At 53.5% G+C, this 16170-nt stretch overlaps 2 protein-coding genes across 4 annotated transcripts in view; one reads left to right on the top strand and one right to left on the bottom strand.

The window, feature by feature from the left end:
• IPPK (inositol-pentakisphosphate 2-kinase) overlaps positions 1-2736 on the top strand; it is a 40417-nt gene extending 37681 nt beyond the window's left edge. Inside the window, exon 13 of the mRNA XM_025984402.2 lies at positions 1456-2736. Within this exon, the coding sequence (XP_025840187.1) occupies positions 1456-1681 (226 nt within the window). The 3' untranslated portion in view covers positions 1682-2736. The remainder of the gene's footprint in view (positions 1-1455) is intronic.
• Positions 2737-3229: 493 nt separating this feature from the next.
• Positions 3230-16170, bottom strand: part of CENPP (centromere protein P) — a 230132-nt gene continuing 217191 nt past the window's right edge. For all 3 annotated transcript variants that reach the window (XM_072760568.1, XM_025984399.2, XM_025984398.2), the window contains exons 6-8: positions 4726-4805; positions 3940-4031; positions 3230-3660 (exon numbers count right to left, since the gene is read on the bottom strand). In XM_072760568.1, the coding sequence (XP_072616669.1) occupies positions 3455-3660; positions 3940-4031; positions 4726-4805 (378 nt within the window). In that variant the 3' untranslated portion in view covers positions 3230-3454. The remainder of the gene's footprint in view (positions 3661-3939; positions 4032-4725; positions 4806-16170) is intronic.

The following is a 16170-nucleotide window of genomic DNA, read 5'->3' as shown; positions in this document are numbered from 1 at the left end:
TAGCAGCAGTTTGGATCCTATGGTAGAAATTCCTCTTAAAGCCCCACGTGCCCACTGATGTGTGGAGGCCAGAGGAGCCTTCTTGGCCCTCACCTCACCTATGGGGCAGCACGTCTGCCATCCGGCTTCCTGTTGGCAGGTCTCCTTGGATGTTAGTATTGTGTCTGGTCCCCTCCCCTTCCTTTTTTTAGGAATTCAGGATGAACCTGATAATCTTTTCTTGCTAATTAGATGGCGTCCTCAGCAGTGATCCTCGTGGTGCCAAACCCCACACAGTGTTTGTGGAATGTTCTACATTCTTCTGACATGTGTTCCTGGGTCATGATGACCTTATCGTTGGCTGCCAGCCACCCCTTTTTGAACTAAACATTCCCAGGGCTGCTGTTCCCTGGCAGGCACAGAGCAGAGAGGAAACACATAGGGATGTTCAGAAGGTGTGGCACACGCAGAGGCTGTTCTGTTTAGTTGAGGACCCCCGTGATCCCGTGAGGAAGTGCCTGCCGTGCGCTGGCGCGGTCACATGACAGGAGCATGCAGAGGTCACCTGCTGCCCTTCCTGAAACAGGCCTGCCCTCAGGAATGCACGGGGCTGGCCCGGGCTTGGCAGGCCCCACCAGCTGCTTGGCAGATGCGGTCGGGGCAGGGGTGGAATACAGGCCCCGGAGCCCCGTGGGGCAGCGTGGAAGAGTCCAGCATTGGAGCGGAGCCCTGGGCTCACGGGAGGTTGTGGACACAGCGACATGTTCTGTAGCTTGAGCGCCGGTTGGGTCATGGCTGGGACCCCAGCGGCTGAGCCCGGATGCCCTCTCCCCACAAGGAGCACTTGAGAGCAGGCATGGAAAGTGAGAGCCTCGGCCTTGATTAGCTTCCTTAGAACAGGAGTGTGTTCATTTTCCCCTCCTCCCAGGCAGGAGCTTGGGAAATTCGTGGTATTTGGGATGCCTTCCAAATCTAGAAGAGTAGGAAGTGTGGGGAAACTAGGACTTCTGAGTATTTTTCTTGGGCTTATCTGAGCTTATGTATTTAACCAGTCGTCGGACGTGAGCCTCTGAGGGCTGAGATGGATACACAGCAGTTTTAGTACAGAGTTCAAAACTGGCCTCTCAGTGGTTGGTTTTAGTACAAATAATTGTTCGTTTTTTTGTTATAAGCACATGACTGTTCTGATGTTTAGAAAACACAAAACTAAGCCTTAAAAACAAAACATCAAACACTGCAGATAAGATGTGAGACTAAGGCACGAAACCAGATCTCTCTCCCCAGAGGTGAGGAGCCTCGGGGAACGAATGGGCTTCTCAGCAGATGTGGGAAAAAGTGTGTGAAGGAAGTTTGCTGCAGCGGCGGGCTGAGGAAAGGCTGGGCCTGTGTGCTCCTGGTGGGCGTCATAGGGTGTGAACCCTGAGCAGGGTGGGGGTTTGAGGTCCGTGTGTCTTCAAGCTGCTCTTTCCTTTGCAGCTCCGATCAAAGGCCTGTGGTCCTTTCATCGAGATCCAGGTTTGCTTTCTCTGTGTCTGTGCTGGACCTTGACCTCAAGCCCTACGAGAGCATTCCTCACCAGTACAAACTGGACGGCAAGATAGCCAACTTCTATTCAAAGACTGTACACGCCAAAGACACGGCCATGATGTCGCCCAGGTTCAAGGAGAGCGAGGACTGCACGTTAGTCCTCCATAAGGTCTAGGCGCTTTCTTCGGGGTCTCGGAGCCTCGAACACACAATGCGAGGGTTGGACGAGAGCGCTGTTCTGTTGTGCTGGGAGACCTCTGGCTGTGAACATGGTTGCTGTTTAGCCCTTGTGCAGGTGGGACTGCGTCTGGGGGACCGGGAATGGAAGGTCAGCAGACGCACCCTCCGGGATGAGGAGGTGGGGGCTCGTGCGCGTGTCCCCACCCCTTCCTCCCCACCTGGGCTCATGTCTAATCTCTGATGTCAAAGCCTTAAGACCCAAGGTTTGGCGCTCCTACCACCACATGCTAACGTAGAAAACTTGAATTGTCCCATACATCTTATAGTTTGGACTTGAAGGAAAACATGGATACTACTGGACCTGTCCCAGCCGAGTTACGTGGTCACTGTTTTCTGTGCGAGCCTCTGGTCAGCACAGATGTTGTGGGCGCTGTGCTGCCAACAGGCGGGTGGCTGATGTGGACGTTGGTCCTGAGCTGTTGTGGACTCGGGGTCTCTGTGGAGGTGCCACGGCCACTGCTCTGCACAGGGTCATTGGGGAGTGGGACTCAGGTCACGGGCAGACACCACTCACATGAGCACTGAGTCTCTTTTTAGCTCAATGATTTTCTCTTTTACTTAGTGGAGATGAGGTGTTCCTGCCCCAGTGTGGTCGCTGCTGCCCAGAGCAGGGGTCAAGGCGACTCCACGCCAGGTGCTCTGGGTGTGCAGGGAGCCCCGCCGGAGCCAGTGTGGCGCATCCCTGCTCCCTCAAGATGAGTGACTCCTGGCTGGCACCAAGAGGGTTCTCGTTGGGGTCACCGTGGGTGTGCCCGGCTGCTATGAAAACTGTGGGGAATCTTGGCTTCGGTTTTTTATTCCATGGTAGGTTGTACAGATTATTTATATCATTGTTTTGAGGGACTAATGAAGGTTTATTGTAACATAAGATTATAATAGTGAAACCACGGGATTGTATGAAAATGCTACATGAAAAATAATATTTTGCTGATTGTAAATTTTTGTGGGGAATTTTGTGATAACTTGAGAATTATACTTGTTTGAATCAAACCAGCTCTCAGAATTTATTCAACGTTGTTCTAACATTTACATCCTCCACACTTGAAGGTTCAAAAAGGTGCCAAATGACTTGTGGCTCCTCTGTGTGCACTGGGGGGCAGGCAGCTGGTGAGATGCCCCCACAAGGACATGGGAGGATGGAAGCATCGGTGTTGCTGGTGTGTGTGAGGTGGGCTTGCCCGGGGTGCGGCCCTGGGGTGTGGCAGGGGGAGGCCCTTTGGTGCAGAGGCCTCGTGTGAGGGAACAAGGCTGCATTACTGCATTTTTTAAGCTGATTACTCCACTTCTATGTGAAGACCACAAAGAAAGAGTGGGGGGCAGAGCAGGGTGGCAAGGTGGGTGGTGTGTCGCCCTGGTGTCTGGAATGTCTAAGGACTGTGGCCCCTGCGTGGCAAGGGGAGGGCCAACCCTCAGGACGCCTCCACCCTTAGACTTGGTGAGAGGGGACCAGCTGCTCCCCCAGATCCAAGGATGGACACTTCTGTACTTTCTGAAAAGTTAAGCTTTTTTTTTTCTTTATTTTTTTTAGTAATCTATACCAACATGGGGCTCACCTCATGACCCCAAGATCAAGAGTTGCATGCACCCCCAACCAAGCCTGCCAGGCATATGATCCATGTCTGGCATTTTGTTTTCAAATAGTCGTGTTTATTTTTCCACATCCCATCAGCTTATATATCATGTGCTGAAACTGCACACACACTGTGTCCTAAAGGCGTGGTTTTTCTCTGGAAGCCGGTAACTGTTTACGTGGGATGAAATCACACACCTGCGTGTTTGCCGGAACCTGGTTGTCTGCTGGGCACAGAGATGTTATCAGGCTTTCTAGAGCAGCTTCGATGCCCAGCACACCCAGCAGGGTTCTGAAGCGGAGGGGCGCTGTCTCCAGGACGTGGTGCTGGTCTAGCTCCAGGGCTGCAGGGAGAACATGTGGCTGAGATGCTCTGCCAAGGCTTCCCCCAATGCCTCCACCCCTTGACAACTGTCATGACTGTGAGCCAGGCATGGACTAGGCACGGACCTGCACTCCAGGGCTGGGAACTATCCCTTCTCACCTGTACTTTCAATTATTGGTAAATGGATATAAACCGTACACAGATTTCCAACTTTTGATTCTTGCCATGAAAACCAGATGCCAGAAACAGGCGTCAGTTGGGCACGTAAGTCCTCAGCACTTCCCCTGTGGGCCCCTACCTTGCTGTGGCACTTTGGGGAGAAGATCCAGCTTCGGAAAAACCTTCCCTTCTTCCTCCATGTGCATCCTCCAAACGACGACCAGCTCGAACCTGGAAGACGTGAAATCCATCTGGTGAAGCGTCAACAATGTGGCACTGTCACCCTCCCTGAGCAGGTGCCCCTGCATACATCTGCCCACCAACAAAGAGGGAACGGACCCCAAGACCCAGCAGAATGCTGTTCCGTCCATGATGTAGAGCAACAGGGATGTGTGCTGCTCTGAGAAGCAGCAGCGACAGGAAGTCGAGCTGCTACCCCCAGGCTCCTGCTGCCAGCACAGGGCCCATGGACTCAGGGGTCAGAACCCAAATGCCCAAGACCTGGAGGCGGCAGGAATACACTGCTAACGGAGCAGAAGCACCGAGGCCGAAGTGCACACAGCTACCCGAGCCCACAGGAACTTGCTCTGGGGTGGTGCTGACGGACGCAGGACGTCCGAGAAGCCCGCAGTTATGGAGCCATTTTAAGGTCTGAAAACAAATCGTGTAGGCCGTGCACATGCCTCAGGTGTGTGGGGGGCGGGGTCCCCATAGGCACACAAGGGCCCCAGGGGTCCTCCCTACCTTTACCACAGCCAGCCAGTGAGGACAGAGCCTGGCCTGCAGGGGGCCTAGCACCAGAGCTGCGGCTGCACTGCCCTCGCCCTCACAGTTCTGTTGTCTCGAGGTCACCTGACACTCGCATTCTACCACTTGGACCCCTCATCTGGGTGCTGGGGAGGCTGCCCTGTGGCTCCACACTCACCCTGGCTGGCAGGCGCTCCGGACCCCCATGCAGCTGGACGCAGCCCCCTCTGGTAGGTGCACGATTTCCGGGTACTTGTCCTGGGGGAGATGAGGCAGGAATGGGGCATTTAAGCGGCATCCATCCATGCGTGTTGCAGTGCCCTGGCTGAGGCCTGCTGCCGGGACCGTCCTGGTCCCCACACCATGCAGGCTCCACGCCACACAAGCCCCACAGTGCAGACGGCACATCCTCATGAGGGACAAGGAGTCAGGATTTCCCTGGAGTAGTGCGTCTAGGGCCGGCTAGGGCTGGGCCAGGGCGTGCAACTGGATCTCTCCCAGGCATGTTCCCGTGCATCCACCCCTGGCTCCAAGGAGTGACACCTGGTCCCTTGTCTCTGTTCCATCAGTTCCCGGATGTCTGCAGGGGACCCTGAACAACACGGGACTCCCGCCTCCTTTCCATGCATCCAGACATGCTGTCAACCTGCTGGCACGCGGACCCTCCATAAATTCTGCTCTCACTTCCACTGCCTTGAGTTTGACGTCTATCGCACTGTCAGGGCCCCTCTGCTGGTCCCCACAGGTGACCCCATCCTCCAACCCAGCCGACCCATTCCAGATCCTTCCGCATCTGCATGGCCCCCACATGCCCACACGCTCTTCCCTGCAGGTCAGCAGATTAGGGAACAGTATCCTCCCCAGGCCCCTCTGTGGTCCTGCTCCTTGGAGACTTGGGTGACCTGCACCCCTCGTTCTCTGCAGCTTCAGCACTTGGCCTGACTAGGCCCTCACGCAGAAGCGCCCGGGCAGGCCCCTGCCACCATGACCTCCCACCCTGCCCATCTGAGCGGGGGGCGGGTGCCACAGTGACCTTGTGTTGCTCTCCCCCAGAAGTGTGCCCACCGCTCTAACAGGATCTCAACAGCTGTGCCAAGTCCGCTTCATGAGACCACATGCCATCCTAGAGTCAAAGGTTTTCTCTCTGAGAAGGAAAGAAAGTGGAATTTCATAGATTTCTAGGCTTGTGACTATAAGGCAGGCTCAGCTTTCCTCTTCGCCTAATATTCTAGAAAAGCCACAGGGGCGTGGGGAGCTCTACTCTCCCAGAACCAGCACCTGAGCATGGCCTGTGGCAGAGGGCCCGTGGGCTCCCAGGCTGCATGGGGGACGTCTTCTCTCCCTCCGCCCACTGGGCAACCCTGAGGTCAGATGTGAGCCTGCCCTTGCTCCCTGGATCCTCATGGGACAGAGTGGCCAGGCTGGTGGGGTGGATGGCGGAACCGAGGCTTCAGACTGCTAAGGACACATGTGCTGCATGTGCAGAACGAGGTCTTGTGGGGACAAAGATGTGGCATAGCCTCTCCAGGAGCAGCCTGTGGAGCCAGAGCTCCCAGACCCACATGTGAAAGATGCCGACGGAGCAAGAACACGTCCAAACACCAGGCCATTCTGACCAAACCCTGGGCTCGGCCTGGTTTAAGCTTACAGTTTCTAATTTCAGTAAAACTGCGTATGAGAAAATATATACCTACGTGTTTTAAGTGAAAGTGCTGGTTGATTTGTAGACCTCAAGCTCTTCTAAATTAGTAACAGCTGCAGGAGGGACACCCGGAGGATACTCAAGCACCGCAGGGCCGGGGCCCAGGGGCAAGGCCACCTCACCAGCAGGAGGCGGCAGTGTTCACTAAGACTCCCTCCCTCCCTCTCGCTTATAAAATAAAAAGAAAACAATCAGTAGAAATGCTGACACAAGGAGGAGGTCAGGCACTTGGTGTTTGTGCAGAGTGCATGGGGCTGCGTGCGGCTGGGGGCAAGCTCCCTCTCACCCACGGGATGGCCGTGGCCTACACACTGGCCCCTTACGCTTGCCTGGCGACCTCAGGTGCTTGGGGCAGAAGCACACATGTGAAGGAGGTGGCGTGGGACAGACCCCAGGCGGCCAGTGGTGCCCAGAGATGGGTCTCGTGAACCCTGGTACGCGGCTGCTGCAGCTCTGAGGCCAACGAGCACACTTCAACAGCAACTTCGGGCCACGTGTGTTACTGTGTGATGGGAGTTGTGCTTTCCTGGTGGTGAGAAGGCTGGGAAGAGGCTTTGCATACGGGGCATCAGCCTTTATCCTAAGTGGGGATTTGACATGGGTATCTTGTTCGGATGTTTGCCCCATGCCTGGGGGTCTGTGCCAGCTGGTGGTGGCTGCAGGGACGCTGGTTTGGGGTCAGACCCTTCCAAGCCCGAGACTTGCTGTGCAGTTGAAGTAGTGGCTGGTCCTAAGGGAACAGAGTCTTCAGGAGCAGACTGGAGAGGCCCGGCCTCGTGTGCTGAGCCCAGAGGGGAAGGCGCAGGGCGCCCTGTCTGCCTCCCCCTCACACATGAAGCTGAGATGCACCTGAGTGTCCACACACACGTGGAAGCCCTGAGCCCACACCTGCCGTGTGCCCCAGGCACTGACCCGTGTGACCAGCCTCTCCTGTGCATGTTTTCAGGGATGTGCCCACCGTGTGGGTGCCAGTGCCCTTCTTGCTGCCCGGTAACACCCCCTGTGGATGGCTGAGCTCTGGCTCCTGGAGATGCTGCTGCTGCGGGTGCTGTGGGCACCTGTGTTCTACCTCGTAGTTACGCACTGGGGGGTGGCTGCTGAGCCGTGTGGGGCTCCACCCCCTCGTTTGTAGGATTCTATGGACAGCATCTGACCATCCTCGTTGCTCATGGGTTTAAACAGCGCCACCCTCCTGGTGGGAGATCACCGTGGGTCTGCTGGTTGTTGGTTGTCAGGGATGGACATGGATGCTGAGCCTCCTCACATGGGCTCCCTGGTCATCCTCACCTTCTCTGGGGAGATGTGTGTTCAGATCCTTTGCCTAATTTTCAAACTGGGCTATTTTTATTATTGATTATAATAGCTTTTTTTTTTTAGATTTTATTTATTCATGAGAGACACAGAGAGAAGGCAGAGACATAGGGAGAAGCAGGTGTCCCACGGGGAGCCCGACATGGAACTCGATCCCAGAACTCTGGGATCACGCCCTGAGCCAAAGACAGATGCTCAACCACTGAGCTACCCAGGAGTCCCTATAGTAGCTTTTTATAGAGTCTGGATACAAAGCACCTGTCAGACTGTGGATTTCTCCCATTGTGTGGACTGTCTTTTCATGTCCTTACTGGTGTCACCTGCATAAAGTTTTTAATGTTGACGAAGTCCAATTTATCTATTGTCTTCTTGTGCTTCTGGTGCCACAGCTAAGAAACCACTGCTGAGCCCAAGTCACAGAGATTGACACTTGTTTTTTTTCTAAGAGTTTTTATATTTTCAGCTTTTAAAATTATTTCTTTGCTCCACGTTTACCTCTCTGTAGCTGGTGAGAGGCAGGCCACAGGCCATGTTCATTCTCCAAACTGTGACTGTCCAGCTGTCTCCATATTAGTTGTGGAAAAGACTGTTCCTTCCCCCATTTAATTGGTTCTGGTTACGTGCTAGTAACATCTTGTATTTGAAAATGGCTGGTCCAGAAATGTGTGAGGTTTCACCAAAGGACAAAACAGCCCAGACTTTCCAACAGATGGTGCTAGGATGACTAAATGTATTTATGTAGAAAAATGAGCCTCCATGCTTCTCTAATACACAGAAATGGATCACAGATCTGAGTGTAAGAGTGAAAACCATAAAACTTATGAAAAATTTAAAAATCCTTGTAGTTCTGGGGGATCCCTGGGTAGCTCAGCGGTTTAGCGCCTGCCTTTGGCCCAGGGCGCGATCCCGGACTCCCGGGATCGAGTCCTGCGTCGGGCTCCCAGCATGGAGCCCGCTTCTCCCTCTGCCTGTGTCTCTGCCTCTCTCTCCTTTCTCTATGACTATCATGAATAAATAATTAAAAAAATTTAAAAAAATCCTTGTAGTTCTGGGTTAAAGATTTCTCAGATACAAAAACCAGGATCTGTAAAAGAAAAATAAATTGGTAACTGATATATTAGCTTCATTAGAATTAGAAATTATCAGCCTCGGGCTACATGGAAAGGCCACTAAAAACTCATTAACAAGACAACCCAAAGCATGTAATGGTGGAAAGATTTAAAGATACCTCACCGAAGAAGAGATGTGGCAGGATAATGGAGGTATTGGTGCTCGCTGGGGAAACGCAAATGACATCCAGCGAGATAGCCACCCTGGTAGGTACGTGGTGCTAACAAGAGAAAGACTAAAATACCAAGTTTAGGGAAAGATGTGCGAAGCGCAGCATCATCCGTTGCTGGTGGGAACCGTGGGTCTGGTGGCTTAAGGGTTGATACCTAGCACGTACCACATGATCAGCCTGAGTATTCTCCTGAGAGAACCCAACACGTGCCCAGAGAATTGTATGCAACTGTTCACTCATCAGGGCCCAAACCCAGAAACGAGGCCGGTCCCCACCGCAGGTGTGCAGACCACCCGGGCCATCTGCACAGGGACATCCAGCAGCGTCACCCACACAGGAGCATGGACATGAGCCTGCAGGGGGAACAGAGGTCCCGGGGAGGGGGGTATGGGCTGCAAGGGCATCTGTCAGGACTCAGCAAGCCAGCAAAGCGAGTGCGTTATCCTATGAGAACGAGACTGTTTCCACAGGAAGTTCCTCCAGTGTTGGGGCTGGGGCAGCTATGCCCTCTCAGCTCAGGGCGCTCTCCCTGAGGGCCTGCTTGGCACCGTGCTAGGTGCAGGGACCCTGTGGTGAGGGCCAAGCAAGTGGCCCTGGGGTTTAGGCCTGAATGAGAGGAGGTGGGGGCACCCAGAGCTCAGCTGCTGCTCAGCTTTCCTGGCTGTGCTCCTAGAAACGTCCCTGCCGTCTGTGCCCGGGGATCTGGGGTGAGAGGCGGGGAGCAGCCCCAGCCTCCATGGGTCCCTGCCCGCCCTCAGATGCAGGCTCCCAGCCCCACACCCAGGCTCCCAGTCCCAGAAACCAACTGGGAAATGCTGAGCAGCTCTGGCCAACTGCTGGCCGGGCACAGGGAATATGTGTTAGTAACACCACCAGCTGACCTGCTCCCGGCCCCCAGCGTCTGTAGGTGGTGTCTGGCCCCAGCCCATCCAGAGCTGCCCCCCCACCCTCTGTCTTGCTCTGGGGCTCTTAGCAGGGACCGGGGATCCCAGGGACCCAGCCCGTCAGAAGTGAGGACATGGGGGTTTTCCGACAGAAGGTCCCAGTGAAGGGTCCCTGGCTGTCAGGAAGGGCTGCACGTCCACGTCAAGTCTGCAGCAGCCAGTTCCCACACTGTTTACATTTGTAAATGGGGGAAAAAAATCAAAAGCAGATTTGGTGCTTTTGGTGAAAATGATACAAAATTCAAACCCAAGCGGCCATGATGAGGTCCCGGAGGCGCAGGTGCACCCTCTGTCTGGTGGGTGCACCCCCCCCACTCCCGACACTGAGCACAGGAGTTGGGAGGGAACTGTGCCACAATCACCTGTGTGACGCCGTCTCCTCTTGGGAAGCGACCCTGGATGACTGTTGAACCCAGTGACCGGGGAGCATCTGTGCCACAGGGGCCTCAGCACCTTTGTTCCAGGGCCCAGGATGCCACCTGCTCCGCTCTCTTCCTTTTGACTCACTGTCCCCAAGCCCCCCCTCATCCCCAGGCCTCCAGCAGAGGTGTGAGCCCTGTCTGTGCTGCTGTGTCAGTCGCAGGACAGTCTTGAGACCTCCACAGGGCAGCCTTCTAGCCTAAATTCCCAGGTCCCATAACCATGTTTCTTTCTATTTCCCTATAGTTTCTGCTACATTTTTTGTATTTCATTTTACTTGTATTAAGCTAAAAAAAAATTCTCAAAAAACCCCTCAGTTGCACATTTACAGTTGCCTGTTTCAGTTTTATTTATCCTGGGTCTGACCTTGCATCTGCAGGGCTTCTGCCTGGACAACAGCGTGCTGTGCACGGCCCAGCCCAGGGGCGTTGTAGAGCCCGTTCAGTCCGTGAGGTGGAGAGTGCTGTTCTCCTGTCAACAGCCCACCGGCCCCCCAGAAAGTCTAGATGCACGGTGTCCCCTGCACAATCCCGCCCCCGACCGCCCACCCGGTTCTGAGAGCAGCTCCCAGGGGCGGGGGCCCAGCGCACGGGGGACACGCCATCTGTATCACCCACCCCCTGTCCATCCAGCTCAGGGTGAGGAGGGCCCGTCTGTCCCACAGACCTCCAAACCTGTCCGTGCCCCCTCTCCACAGCAAGCAGCACTTTTAGGAAACCAAGCCGTTGCCAGCATGAGAGGTCACAGCATGAGGTGTGGCCACAGGCACCTCATCTGGGAAACATCAATGGGAGGAGGAGCAGAAGGCTACGGGATGCATAGGGAGAACCATCTACAAACACCATTCTCTCCCATTTGAGAAACCAGCTGGGGAGCGTGTGGCGGTCCGTGCGCAGCAATGGGTTGGGGTGTGAGGCCAGAGCCCTCACCGGCCGGCGTGGACGGAGCCCCTGTGAGCGCGCGCGGCCCCTCCTCAAGCAGTCATCACAAAGGTGAGCTACACTAGTTTCTTTTAAAATCATCAGAAATGGTCATTAAGAAGCTGAATACACACATGTAAATGGAAACATGCTAGAAACTAATCTTTAGAGGTAATTTCACAAGTTTCCCTTCGTGTAAGTGTGAATATGCAATCGTGCTCGCAAAAGAACAACATGCATGTGGATAACGGAAGTAACAATCTAAATATTCACAGGTGATTTCATCATCACTAAGGTGTGAACTCTCGTTATCTCATAAATGTCACAGGAACATTGCCCAAAACATTGATACTGGCTTGATAGTTACCAGGGTCTCATTTAATTTTTTTCCTCACTTTGACTTTTTAAGGTCTTAAGTTTATCTGACAAAAATACAAATCTCACACACAAACGGCCACACACAATTCACCTTTACCCGAGGGCCTCATGCCCCCAATGTGCACGCACTCACGCCGGCCTCACGCCTGCTGCGTGCTGCTACCAGCAGAACGCACATTCAAATGAGCCTGACAGGCATTCAGGAGGAAATCCTGACAGTCACTCAACATGACACAACAATAAACTGATTCACACTTCAGGCTGTCAGGTCCCGACCTGAGCTTGTGAACGTTCCACCACAGAGCAGATCCTGAGTTTAAACAGTCATAACACAGGGGACCCTGTTATTACAATCAGCTAGTACCGGGGTTCATGCTGGCAACACGACCCTGACAGCAGTCACACAAACGTCTGCTGGGAAACACGAGCATCCTTCAAGGCTGCTCACATGCTCCACAGCACAGGCCAGGTGAGGACGTGGCTCGGCTCCCGACCCTATGGGGAATGTGTGTCTTCCCGTCTCTTACTGAATGTGCTGTTTTCCTGGCATTCCTTTCTTCCTCAGACGACCCTCTGTCACTGTGGGGCCACCTTCCCCTTGCACAGGCTCCAAAGGACAGACTCAGCCTTTCTGTGGTGGGGCCTCTGTGTCCTGTCTTCACGGGGTGCCCCCACTCTGCCTGCTGCCTCCTCTATGCATGCCTGCCCCTGTGCGTCCTCTGTGGCCATTCCAGGAGTGCTGGGCAGGCCCAGGGAAGGCCATGTGTTTCCATCCTTGACGTCTGAGGCCTCTCATAGTTAACGATTTTTTTTTTAAACATTTATTTATTCATGAGAGACACAGAGAGGCAGAGACACAGGTAGAGCGAGAAGCAGGCTCCCTGCAGGGAGCCTGATGTGGGACCCAATCTTAGGACCTGGGAATCATGACCTGGGCTGAAGGCAGACACTCCACCGCTGAGCCTTCCAGGGCTCCCACGGTATTTTTAATTAAACTTGATGATTAGTTTGGATATAGAATTTAAGAGTAACTTTATTAATATCTTATTTACTTATTGGGGGGGTGCAGAGAGAGAAAGAGACTCCATCCCAGGACCTGGGTCACAACCTGAGCCGAAATCAAGAGCTGGGTGCCCACCTGCCTGAGCCCCACAGGCAGCCCCAGGGCGACATATGTAGATTTATTTTACACACAGAGCTGATGATAATGGACACTGGGTGGGCCTGTCCCTCCTGTGTGCAGGATGGCCCAAGTAGCCCAAGTTCTGTGTCATCTCTACATGTTGAATTGCAGAATCCCTTCATGAGGTGGGGTTTACAATGACGCCCATTTGAAGAATAAGAAAAACATGCCTCAGAGACACACATGCAGAGCCCCTAGGGCAGCCAAGCTGAGCCGGGCTCCTGACCACAGGTGACCCAAAGTCCAGCTCAAGGCTGCACGCCGACTTGGGACAGTCCTGCCGCAGGCCTCTGTGCAGAGGATCTTCCAAGATCCTCTACCAAATTAAAACAACAAATAAACCTTACTTTGAGGACAATGTCAGATAGACAGGAATGGGGTCAACGGGGTGCAGTTCCCACAGGATTTCCATCCAATGTGAGGTGGCACGTTTGCCAGGACTACGAACCCGTATTGACACATCCCTTTCATAACTGGCGCCTATACTTGGTCCAGTTTCCTCAGTTTTTACTTGCCATCCTTTTCCAGCCTCAGGACTCCCAGCCTGGATCCCACAGGGCAGCTGAGATGAGGGGGAGAGGGAGGAAAACCCAACAGGGCAGCCGCCATGGGCAGCCGCAAGGTTCACATGGGGCTCCCATCTGTCACTCCAAGGGGGAAGCACAGTTGCTCTTTGGTCCTAGAACAAGGGCCACAGGCCCCGTGGCTGACCCAGCAGCACTGTCACCGCTGGCCTGGGCAGGGTGGGGGGAGGCCATGTGGCCTTGGGCTTGACCAGAGACTCAGAACACGTGAGAACACGGAAAACACTTGGACCTATTGGTGTCTCTTCAGACCAAGAATGCGTGCTGATCCCTATTTTCATCACGGAGTTTCTCTTGGGGAAATGAGGGCAGAGGATTTTCCTTCTTGTCCTGAATTGCTTTCTCCTGCTCAAGCAGCTCCTGTAAACATGCTTCATGTTCCTGCGCACTTACATGATGACCTGGCCTGACCCACGTGGGGGCGGCTGTGGGCCGCCGACCTGCCCACTCAGGAGATCATCCTCACAGACTATGGGCTCTTCACAAACGGCCGATGACCAACCTGCACCAACTAACAGGTGGACCGAGCCTTTGCCTGCAGGGCCCCTCGGCTAAAGAGAGACGAGGGGGTCACAAGCGGCTCCTCCAGGCTGTGCAAGGTTGCATGCTGCCCTGGCAGGTGCCTATGGGGGCTCATCCTCCACCTCGGTGCGACCCCACGCTTGGGTGACCCTTTCTTGGACCGTTTGAGCCATTCCAGCCCATATTGCTCCCGGAGCCACTCACTCCCTTTCTGCTCAGCCTGTGTGAGTTAGGTTTCTGTTCCAATCCTCGGTCACCTGTGTTAAGAGAGTTCTAATAAAAACCCTGGAGACTCTGCTAAACCGTGGCTATGTCCTGATAAAGGACAGTTCATTTCCTGAACACCAGGGAGATGCAGCAAAAACTGTGCTGGGACGTCATAATACACCTGGATGGCTGCAAACAAGTGACAAGGCAGGTCTGGACATGGTGTGATGATAGCCCTCCCATGTTGCAGGCAATGCCCCTGAAGCTGAATGTGTCTCCTCAGAGCTTTGCAGTCCCACCCAATCTAAGTCCGTACCTGCGTCACCGGGAGACATGTGGGAAGCAGTACTATTTACAAACGCCAGAACCCGGGAGGCCCCAGAACAGAGTCCTGGGTGAATACACTGTGGCTCACTCGCAGAACAGAAGGCCACGCTCCACGTGGAGAGATGCCCAGACACAGCACAGTCACGCTCCGTGGTGGCGGGGTGGCAGGCTTTGGCCCTGCGGGGAGGGGGTGTGGGGGCTGCTCGTGCTCTGCTTCCCCATCCGGCTGGTGGCCCTGCAGGTTCATTCTGTGAACAATTATCCAACAGCATGTTTACAATGTGTGCCCTTGTATTTCTATCAAAGTAAAACCAAGGAAGAGAGCATCCCTGAGTGCGTGACGCTTCGCTCTAGCAGAGAAGGCAGACAGAGGGGCCCCCCTGTGCTACCACAACCTCGGTAAAGGACGCCTCGTCCCTCCTTCATCCGGAAGTCTGCTCAGTGGTCTGGGTCTTCTCGGCACTCATGTGTGCCCGGAGGAGCAGTGACCCTACATGCAGTCAGTCCTTGCACGGATACTCCAGGGCTTGGCGCCGGGAACTGATCCTCCTGCAGGACGAGCACCTGGAAGCCCCCCTCTTGGGACAGAGGTCCCTGAGTTACTGTTTTGGGGGCTTTCGAGCCTTTTCCTGGCTCATGACTGATCACAAGGGCACACCTTTCAGTAGGTATTTTTTTTATTTTTCCCTGGAAAAATGCACAGTAGTGTTTACTGCTTTTCTGTGCATTCTGAGTCATGTTTTCAGGACATTACCACTCTCCTGGTATTTCAACGTGTGGAAAAGCTTAAAGTTGTCTGAAAACATGGAGATTTTCCTGTTGACTCCCTGTTGGCTCATTTACACAAAAGCTCAATTGCCTAACACTCTCTATTCTGAAAACACAATCCACATGATTTTGTTGAACTAGAATTAGTTGGATCACATTTGATATAAAAGGGCCAAAACCTGAAACTTAGAAATCTTTGCTGCATGAAAATCCGAATGTAAAAATGTTTGCGCGTCTATAAGCTTTTATTTATCTTTCTTAAACTTCTTCTGTGAATAATTCAGCTGATCAGAGGCCGAGGCTGAAGTGGGAAAGGCCTGAAGAATATTGAGCTGTACTGGGAACAGAGCGCTGCTGAGCAGAAGGGCTGAGGGGAGCTCAGGCTTGGGGCCCCAGAGGCCGCGGCATCCACGGTGCAGCTGGCAGCAGCGGGAAGTGGAAACAGAGGCCGGGTCACAGCTAGGTTGACCATTTCTTTTCTTTTTTTTTTTTTTTTAAGACGAAACAGCCAAAGGACAGATTCCAGTTTCCTAAAAGTGGTATTTCAGCCTTGGACAAATACAAATTCTAAGCTGTTTTTAAAATCAAGTAGCTGTAAGCACAGCATTTACACTTTTGTAACAAAAGGAGGGTTCTTTTTGTACAAGTGCCACACACAGGATGCCAACCAGATAGGGTTAACTGTCCTCATAAAGCAAGAAAATGCATAGATAACAAAGCTTGATTCTGGAAAAAAAACTTAGAACAAGTAGTTAACAGTTTGTTATATTTGCTCTCATCCTGCAGAACAGGAGGGAGAGGGCCCTTAGCCCAAGGGTGCCCCACGGACCCCGGGACTGGACTGGCTTGGCCTTCCAGGGTCACCTGCACACACTGGTTCCTTTCCGTCCACACCTTTGTATGCAATCGTGGTGATGACACTCTTGCTGAGGCCACTAAGGGCTGGTGGACAGCCTCAAGACCTGCTGTATGCAAACATGGTTATGGACGAGGGAAAGCATGACTAATCAATCACAGGAGGTAGACAATTACCTCAAACACACTTCTCCTGAATAACTAAACTTTTAAGTTCTTG

The sequence above is a fragment of the Vulpes vulpes genome, chromosome 1, assembly GCF_048418805.1.
Source record: "Vulpes vulpes isolate BD-2025 chromosome 1, VulVul3, whole genome shotgun sequence".
Taxonomy (NCBI): Eukaryota; Metazoa; Chordata; class Mammalia; order Carnivora; family Canidae; genus Vulpes; species Vulpes vulpes.
The sequence above is the reverse complement of the archived record's forward strand: the minus strand, read 5'-3'. Positions and strand labels throughout refer to the sequence as shown.